Here is a 10,292-nt window from a genome sequence, read left to right as displayed (position 1 = left end):
GTGATGGTACACGTCGAGATACACATTCGGCATGTAATGCTGTTTGAATACAAGAAGGGAAACAACTCCCCTGTAGCCACAAAGAATATCAGAGAAGTTTATGGAAATGTTTCGAACGTTCTTAAGTGTCAACGATGGTTCAGCAAATTTCGTTCAGGTGACTTTAGCCTCAAAAATTTTGATGGCAGGGGCCGACATGTTGTAATTGATATTGATGTTCTGAAGACGCTTGTTGAGTCTAACCCAAGGCAACACTCTCGTGAAATGGCTCTGAAATTGCATGTATTTTATGAAACAGTACTTAAACATCTAAAAAAATATGGGAAAACTTCGTAAATAATGTGTTTGGGTGCCTAACAAACTCTCCCATGATCATCGTTTCCAACGTGTGAACGTTGTTTCGTCTCTTCTGGCGCGTAATGTGCGTGAACCATTTTTGAACAGAATTATCACCGGTGATGAGAAATGTATTATCTATGCGAATATTAAACGCCAAAAACAATGGCTCAGTCCTAGACAAAAAACACTTCTGACCCCAAAACCTGGACTCCATCAGCAGAAAGTGATGCTTTGCATTTAGGGGGACATCAAAGGAGTAATTCATTTCGAACTCCTCAATCCCCAGCGAAGTGTCAATGCAGAGATCTATTCTCAGCAACTGGAACGTTTGAATCAAGCCCTTTATCAGAAACGACCATGCACGTCCGGATGTGGCACGTTTGACGCAACACAATATTAGGGAGTCGGGTTGGGAAGTTCTCCCCCAACCACCATATTCTCCAGATATGGCACCATCAGATTACCATCTTTTACGTTCTCTGCAACACCATCTTAATAAGAAAATGTGTGCAAATGTGGAAGGTGTTAAAGAGGACATCGACATATGTTTTGCTTCAAAGCCAAGTGATTTCTTTAATCAGGGCATTAACAACCTGATTGTAAGATGTAAAAGCATTATCGAGAATAATGGAGACTATTTCATTTAATAAATGTTTTATTTTGATAAATAAGTTGTTCGGGTTTTTTTTATCTAAAAAAAGGCGACATTAATTTCTTGATGACCTAATACTTTTTGATCGTATATGATTGTATAATATCCTGAAACGCGTTTTGGTTTTGTTTGTTTTTAGCACAAAACCACATCGGGTTATCTACTCTTTCCGCCACAGGAAATTGAATCCCAGGTTTTAGCGTTGTAAGCCTGTAAAGTTACCACTGACCAACCAGAAAACATTAAGTTCAGAATACAAAGTTTAATAAGTTTTCTTTATTAAACACCCAACATAAGAGTTACTGCTGAGAGCATATGTGCTTAATATGGGATCATTACAGGCCATTATATACAGTACGCCTCAAAACAACTTTTAATTAATGTTATATGAATATGTCATATTCACTTAAAATCAAATATTAAAGACAGTGACATAAATAAAGAAACAAAAGTTTTAATTAAGTTAATCCCAAAAGTAGACGAAATTGATTAAGTTTTTCTTTTTTGTTAAAGAAAACTCTAACAAATTCTATTTGTTATTATTTCTATTTGGTTCTGAATGCATTAGTAGCTAATGTATGCAATCGATAAAAACCATTAAGTTTATTAGAACACGTGACACGACTATATTTTTTTTTACAACCGTGCAAGAATATTCACTTTGACACTAGATAATTTATTTATAAGTCGTCTTGGTGTTAAGTATTTCTTTTATAACACCATAATTATTAAAACAAATCAACATTTATTAGTATACAATAAATATTTCAAATTAGGACTGTCCCCAGTCTCATAATACAATAAAGCCCCCAGTGGCACAGCGGTATGCCTGCGGACTTACAACGCTAGAAACCGGGTTTCGATACCCGTGGTGGGCAGAGCACAGATAGCCCATTGTGTAGCTTTGTGCATAAATTGAAAACAAACATAGTACAATAAAACATTTATCCAGTAATTTACTGTATAAATATAAAAGCCTTGGCCGTGGAGAATGTAATACGGGATTGAAGGTTTGCCCCAAAATTTACCTATTTTTTCACACCTAATTGATTTGCTAGATAATTCGTTAAATTGTACTTAGTGAGTTTGCTAGCATGTTAGTTATGTGTGGAAATAGAAAAATCAGAAACTCTGGTTTCCATTTTCTGTTAGTTGGAGCTTACCCATAGAAGTGAGTGATGTAATTTGGGTCTCGTGGTGGAAGAACTTATAATAAAATTCTAAGCAGAGTTGTCTGTATATTTGTTAAGTGAAGTCATTCGCTTCTTGCCCAAACGGAGAGCATAGTCGTTATTTAAACGTTTCTTGTCCTGTCGCTGATTTCCTGTGCATGTTGATTTGCTAATAAAGTGTTTTTGTTCACTGAACGTTTTACGCTAGTCTCTTGAATTTCTGCTTCAACACATCTCTGCTTAACAAATATTAATTGTTTGTGTGGTTTGATAACTAAGTGCTCCTTAAAATAAGAGTCCCCAAAATTTCTCAACACAAGACCTCTAGAACATTCTGCATTCTGACCGAGTACCTTAACAGTATTTTGCATTACCTACGGCCCCCGGACACTTTTCTGTACCCCCACCCCCGGTAACCAAGGCTTCCAGTTTGAGAAACCTTACCTAAGAATATCACAAGTTTAATCTGTTATGCCAGTTGGATAAGGATGAAAGATTTAGAATGGTAGCTTGAGGCAGTTAATGCTAATTATTTCTGGACTATATTTTCCTTGTTTTTTTAGATTTAGAATGGTAGCTTGAGGCAGTTACCACTAATTATTTCTGCTCTATATTTTCCTTGTTTTTTTTAGATTTAGAATGGTAGCTTGAGGCAGTTACCACTAATTATTTCTGCTCTATATTTTCCTTGTTTTTTTTTAGCTTCAGTTTTCTTTCGAAACCTTATTAAACAAATATGTTTCAAATGGTAACAGTTACATATTTTAGCAGGTCAGTCAATATTGAATTTTTGCCGCGATAACATGTAGTAATCGCCATTCTGTTTGTTTTTTTTTATCATTTTACAGGAAATTTCACGTGCATCAAAGTAATCTTCAAGTTAAAGCGCCGTCTAGGATATTACATGTTTCACACGTACATCCCTACTTGTTTGATTGTCATCATGTCTTGGATTTCCTTTTGGATCAAACCGGAAGCTGTTCCGGCCCGCGTCACACTTTGTGTAACTAGTTTGCTAACTCTGTCGACTCAACATGCGCAATCGCAGAAGTCACTTCCACCGGTGTCCTATATCAAAGCGATTGATATCTTCATGTCGTCTTGTACAGTCTTTGTATTTGCTTCACTAATGGAGTACGCTGTTGTGAATATCATATCTGGTGATGGTGACAGTGATAGCAACGAACCAGTAAAAACGAACTTACGAAGTGTCGTCCTTTCGGCAAAGGTTAGCTATATGCTTCAGAATAATAAAACACATACATATAAACATTCAGAAATTTCTGGAAAGCTAAAAGTACTCGGATGTTTTACTATTTAAGTTAGTGGGTGGAGGTAGTTCATAAATATTAAATTTAAACAATGACCTTCTTTAACTTTTGATGGAGAACAGAACATAATTATAAATAAAAAGGATAATGAAAATAAAATATTTCCGGAACTCATATTTTTTTAATTAGAAAAGATAAGGTTTTATTAAAAAATGTATCACAGTTTCTTAGGATGTGACCTATTCTAGTATAATGTTAAGTCTTCTAGGCCGTTAGTTGGTTTTAGTGGTTTTATGATTTTAACTGTTCAAGGTGATGCCATCGACAAAAAGAAAAGTAACAGTTCCAAATATTCAAATTGTGTAGCACAGCAGTAATCGGTTTCCTTGCTTCAATACAAAATGTGTTTTCAGAAACTTTATTTGATATAATTATCAGTTCTTTTATTTTACTATTTTGCTATTAAGGCATTGACTTAACGTAAACTATATCGAGTAGCGCACATCTGACATAGTTTAATTTAACAACAAAACAATAAAAAAGAGATACATAACGCATATTAAAATTCTTAGAAGAAATGGTACATCGCCTGGCAAATGGATGTTAAAAAAACACCACAACGCGTAAAATACTTTATTTGAATAATTGTTACTTTCTTTGTGTTTTTAACTTATTACTATCCAATACCTTCTCACCATGAAAGTAAAATCCATTGGAGGGAGCAAATGAAATCCAATAAGGACCTTTCAATTTTTTTCAGGCGCTTATAGTTACTCTTATTGGTCATTGCTGCGCTCGGGATCCTCCAGTCTGTTTCGAATATTTAAAAGTGTTCGTTTTATTTCGGATGTTCAAGCTATGATACAGTAGAGCTATCTGCGCTAGCCGTTTCTAATTTTGAACATATATACCAGAGAGAAAGCAGCTAGTCAACAGCACCCACCGACAACTTTTGGACTACTCTAATTGAATAACGGGATTTGACCGTCACATTTATAACGCATCCACGGCCCCGATGTACGCAACGTATGCCATAGATCCTTGGTTCGCAGTCCAGAACGCTAATCATTAGGTTACACACGGTCTCTAAAAATATTATTAAAGTGCAAAATTTATATTTGAATAATTAATTTCATTTACTAATCTTGTCAATCTATCTTAATTGCCCCCCAGTGACACAACGGTATGTCTACGAACTTACAACGCTAGAAAACGGGTTTCGATACCCGTGGTGGGCAGAGCACAGATAGCCCATTCTGTAGCTTTGTGCATAAATTCAAACAAACAAACCATCTTAATTTCTTATTATAAAATTAATACTTAAAATGCACAGTACTTTTGGTTCAATACCAATACCTTAGTTTAGCAAATTAAAAACGATCTTTTGATTCTGTATCTAAATCATAGTTTTAGCAACTTAAGAAAAAAGAAAAAAAATCACTAAGAGGCCCAACAGTTTTAAGTTCATGTAAAGTGGGGTTCCTCGGGGCTCAGTCCTAGGACCTTTGGTTTTTTTGATTTAGATTAATGATATAAAAGAAGGAATGGACAATATATTACTTAAAGTTGCAGATGATATTAATTCAGGTCTTGGGTGTTGCTAGCTGTGAAGAGGATGCTGCTGCTTTACAAAAAGATTTAAATCACTTAGTAAGTTAGGCAAATAAATGGCAGATGGGTTTTAATTATAATAAATTCAAGATAATTCATGTGGGTTATCATAATTGGAATTAAAAGTATAATTTAGATGAGAATAACCTTCACAGTGTTGTGAAAGAAAGGGATCTAGATGTATTAGTCGATCAGTCTCTTAAGCCATCCAAACAGTGTGCTGTTGCTAGTGGTAGGGCAAATAAGATTTTAGGTTGTATCTACAGAAATATTGAATACAAATCTAAAGAGGTTGTAATCTCATTGTATAGGTCGCTGGTTAGGCCACATTTGGAGTATTGTGTTCAGTCTTGGGCTCCTTACCTTAGGAAAGATATTGAATTGTTGGAAAGGATTCAGAGAAGGGTTACTAGAATGGTGCCTGGGATGGAGTGGTTGTCATATGAGGAGAGGTTGAAATCTCTGAAACTGTTTTCTCTTGAAAAAAGAAGAGTTAGGGAAGATCTGATTGAGGTGTTTAAGATTGTAAAGGGAATTGATAGTGTTTATGCATCATAGTTTTTCATCCTTAACAGTGAGAATAGTATGACTAGGGGACACAAATATAAATTTTGGCGGGGTAGGAGTCATCTTCAGCTAAAACAGTTAAATTTTTATAACAGGGTGTTTCATTTTGGAATGGGTTGCCTTTGGATGTTGTGGAAGCAGTAAATTTAAGTGAGTTTAAGAGAAAGCTTGATAACTATATGAATGATAAAAGGTTGGTTTTAATATTTTTTAAAATTTATTTATTAATAATTTTAGTTTAGTTTAGAAGATGGAACAGCCGAGATGGGCCAATAGGTCCCATGTTGTTCCAAAACGTTATGTTATGTTAAAGTTAAAAAGTAGAAAAGTAAAGCAGGTAAAAGAAGCATAAATTATCATACTCAATTTTTTTAAGTTCACCCGAAGTAATACATTTTTTCTCTTTTTTCTAATGTTTACTTTTTATGACTCTTTCTAAACAGCCCAACGTTGTACTTATCTATAAGCGTTACTATTTTTACATCATAAAATTTCTGTCTAATCAGTTTTACTATTTTATTCCAGGAAGGGAGCAAGGTTCCAAATGGGGCTAAAACAACACTGCTTCTAACCAGTGCCCAGAAAAGAAGAAATAATGTTATCATGATAGACAAAGTTTCGCGCGTCGCTTTTCCCTTATCCTTTGTACTGTTGAACGGAATTTATTGGTTTGTGTTCTTGAACATAAGTGCAGAGAATTTTGAAATCTGACGAAGTTCTGATTCAGTTTTCACCGGACTGGGTACTATGGCATGATTTAGGATCTGGACTTAATTAAACTTAAATAACATATCAAGAGAAAAAAAATACTACCCAAATATTTCGCTGTGAAATGATACAGTAAAAGTACGTTCAACTGGTACATCATTTTATGCACTGGTGAACTTGGTGGAGTGAATAAATGGATGGCTGATGGCCGATAATGAAAAAAGCGTTGCGACAGTGGACTTGTTGCTGAATGGTTGCTTACAAGCTACAGAAATACTGATCACGTGAAGGAATGTAGTTGAAAATTCGTAGCATTAATAGTGAATTGAAAATCCGTGAAATTATAGATCTATGTAATAGCGTAAATATTCGTAGAAACTCGATACTCATTTGGCTCCAAAAACATAATGATACTTATGTTCATGTCGATTACAATATGCCTAACAAGGGCTTCTTCATCTTCTCTATAGATTACCACCTTTTGCTGAGTTTCTGAGCTGAGAGTAGATTACTTTACGATGCTGGCAAATGTCATGGTGTGAATTACCTACGATCAAATAACAGAAAAAACTTTGTTCTCTTAGCATTCTGGAATAATTGGCTTGTAAAAGTACTCAGAAGACGTAATCTTTCTCTCAGTGTAGTATATTAGTAGATTCTAACTTTTCAATAATGCACTTTGTAGTTAATTTAAGCAGTAGGACATTCATGTTAATATATTCCAGTATAAAAATGTTTAATGACCTTTACGGGTACGACATAACCTGTCATTTCACTTCGTCTTTCTATAAGTAGAGCTTATATGTAAGTATGATATCGTATTAACATATTAAAAACAAAAAAAACAAAAACAATTCAAATGTCTTTATGAGCAAGCTTTTATTATTTGATTGTGAGATAATAAGAAACTTTAAATTGAACGAATCTTAAAAGTTTTAAAAAAATAATAAAGAGTTTTCTTCTGTGTATCTTTCTGTTCCTTGTTTCATTGCAAAACGTTTTCTATTTGTGTTAATAGAACAACAAACACATAATAAGTCATGAAGATTTAGTTTTATCTTGAGTGGATTTTTATGACAATTCATGCCTGTGAAAACTCTTCTCAAATCACATCAATTGCCTTTAGTTGTAATGCTTGTTATCTTATTTAATTGTTAAATGTTGTTTTTCTTTCTTATTGGACAATAGTTTGTTCCATTTGTAATAGTATTTCTCTTATCTCGTAAGATATTAAACATAATCATTGCAATTAAAATGGTATTTCTTGACCCTTTCTAAAATAAGCTTTGTTGTATAGGGGTGGTGGTAGTGAATTAATATATTCGTACCTTTAAAATATTGATAAGAACACCATAACCACGTTTAAAGGCTAAGATCCTATAAGATCGTTTTTCATCATGACGTCATAAATATTTTTATAGAAGAATAATTAAAGTTTTTCAACTTATAGACTCTATATAATGTAGTAGGATATAAAATGCAGCGAGCTCACGAGTTTTCTTTTAAAATGTATGACATTCCGGTATTAAATTGCTTCAAGTTATTTGTCATCGTCAATGACAACATACTTAATCTAGACAAGACAGCCACTTGAAACAGCTACCAGGAATAAAACGTCGTTAGTAATATGTTTAATTATTCAATCATGAAACATGCATTTCCTTTTATCGAAGAGAATACCGACGTCTATACGCCATGATGTTACACAGTAAATTAGAAAAATTAAATAATTATTATCTAAAACTGTCAACTTTTAGAATCTTAAAATACTTAGAGTTTGTTTTCTATCGTTTTCGAGTTTTTCTGAAATAAGAATAATTTATCACCATTATATGAACACACACACACACATAGGGTAGACTTTTCCAAAAAACAAAACACTACAGGACTACAAAATCCATATAAATGAACGTTAATATGTGTTGAAAACAGTACGTCTTTCTTTTCAGTATTGGTACCTTTATGTATTTTTATTGCACTTTTAATGTTTATTATGTTAATAAAAAAAAAAAATTCAAGCACAATTTCCTATCCTTTGTTACAAACGAGTTTTTATTTCACCCGTCCAACGGACGGGTTTTCAAGCGAGTGTGCAATAAGGAAAGAAAAGCCTTAAAAGTGGGTATTGTTTCAGAACGAGAAAATACAGATCTGCTTTCATTCCTGCTACCAAAGCAACAGAGCAAGTTTTGACTGTTCCTCCTCTAATAACCCAAACACCGTTATATCGTGTCCAGACTGTGAAACTGAGGGCTCGTGGCTTTTGTACCATTACCGCAAAAAAACACATTTGGGACCGTGTGTGTTATAAGAGTGAAGGTCAAATCTTACTAGTCGATGAGACAACATTCGTTCGAAAGTTGGAGGTGGGTGTCATGAATTATCTGCATTCCCTCTAGCCCATCAGTTCACAGTTATTGACGACAATGCGAGGACATCCGTTTTGTTAGGTTATGAAACTTTGCGCGAAAATTATTAACAAACAAATCTTTGTAACTTTAAAAGTCTTATGAGTGATCAATGTACAATTCAAAGTACTTTCTTAGGGCAGTTAGCTTCTGAAACTTTATATACTCACGTGTTTGACAGAGTTAGTTATAAGAATATCTTGTTTGGTTGAAATTCGGCGTTCTTTCAATAAAAGCTAAGTTTAATTAATCCCCATGCAACGGGGTACGCGATGATTTATTAAATTTCGCAAACCTGATAACGGACGAGTCTATTACATCGTATTGAATATTGTTAGGCCTGTACTGTTTATGAATGTTCTCAACAACAATAAGTTCCACACTTAAATGTTCGCCAGTTAGCCAATTTTAAGCTTTTTAATACTGTTGCTTTCTAATTTATTTTTCCAACAATCTGGAAAGAAGGTGAACTATAGATATGATGAAAATTGGAAAACGTTTGCATAGAAAGTATATAGAAGTGATAAAGTAGGCAACTTGCTTGTTTTAAATTGAAATCGACTCTGAATGGTGGAGAAAACTGTGTATTTTGTTGATGGATGATGTTTTACTATTTTTCTAAATCTCTTCTAAAAAAAAGAGCCAAGTGGCTAGCGTGTCGGGGTGTATGTCGAAAGGTCTAGAGTTTGAGACGTATGCTGTTGAACAATCTCTGCGCTTTCAGCTTTAGAAGCTTCATAAAAGTAACGGTCAATTTCGTTATTTGGCTCCAAATCGAACAGAACTCTTGTTTAAAATTCAGGACCCCAAATCGTGGGTATCTCGGAACTGACCATTCACTCACGTGCGCATAAGGTGCTGTTTAGATTGAATATTCCTTAGCAAAAGACACACAGTAGTATCTTAACATATAGTTTGCTTTTACTTTCATTTAACTAAGTAGATAGAAACAACCGTAAACAATAATACATTTCAATTTATAGGATTATACTTTTGGAAGTTCATTTTATAATTGCAGAAAGTTCAATGAGAACCTCTCAAAACGACACTAAAACTACTTCTGAAAGAAAGGACACTATAACGTACCACAGAGATATCTTATCTTATTTAAACTTACGTTTTGTTCGTTTGTACACAATGGGATATCTGTGCTGTACCCGTCGCGAATACCAAAACTTAATGTTTAGCGTTATAAGCCATCAGTCCGGCGAGAGGGGGCGTTCTGTACTAATACGAAACTGGATATCATTATGCATTTAATGATTTTGTGTTCAATATCTAAAATGTTTCTAATTTTAGATTTAATGTCACGTTTATACAAATATATATGTTTTGGTTTATTTTTGGATTGTATGCTCTAACCGGTAGTGAATATATGTGTAGAGTATTCGCCAAAGTAAGTTCCAGGCATGGACTAGTATATGGCTTGCCGGGCTGTGGATCAGAAGGTCAAATATTTGGGCTGTGAGGCTGCTAAACATACTCCGCACTTTCAAGGCTAGAGAAAGCACTTCTATCGGCGAGTGCTGTTGCCTTCCCTCTGACCAGTAGTTCAAAATTAGGG

The 10,292-nt window shown here is 34.3% G+C and overlaps 1 protein-coding gene across 3 annotated transcripts in view; it reads left to right on the top strand.

The window, feature by feature from the left end:
* Positions 1-7,262, top strand: part of LOC106457341 (glycine receptor subunit alpha-3-like) — an 87,800-nt gene extending 80,538 nt beyond the window's left edge. For all 3 annotated transcript variants that reach the window (XM_013916743.2, XM_022383226.1, XM_022383227.1), the window contains 2 exons: positions 3,012-3,391; positions 6,138-7,262. In XM_013916743.2, the coding sequence (XP_013772197.1) occupies positions 3,012-3,391; positions 6,138-6,323 (566 nt within the window). In that variant the 3' untranslated portion in view covers positions 6,324-7,262. The remainder of the gene's footprint in view (positions 1-3,011; positions 3,392-6,137) is intronic.
* Positions 7,263-10,292: the final 3,030 nt, after the last annotated feature.

The sequence above is a fragment of the Limulus polyphemus genome, unplaced genomic scaffold (assembly GCF_000517525.1).
Source record: "Limulus polyphemus unplaced genomic scaffold, Limulus_polyphemus-2.1.2 Scaffold319, whole genome shotgun sequence".
NCBI lineage: Eukaryota > Metazoa > Arthropoda > Merostomata > Xiphosura > Limulidae > Limulus > Limulus polyphemus.
The sequence above is the reverse complement of the archived record's forward strand: the minus strand, read 5'-3'. Positions and strand labels throughout refer to the sequence as shown.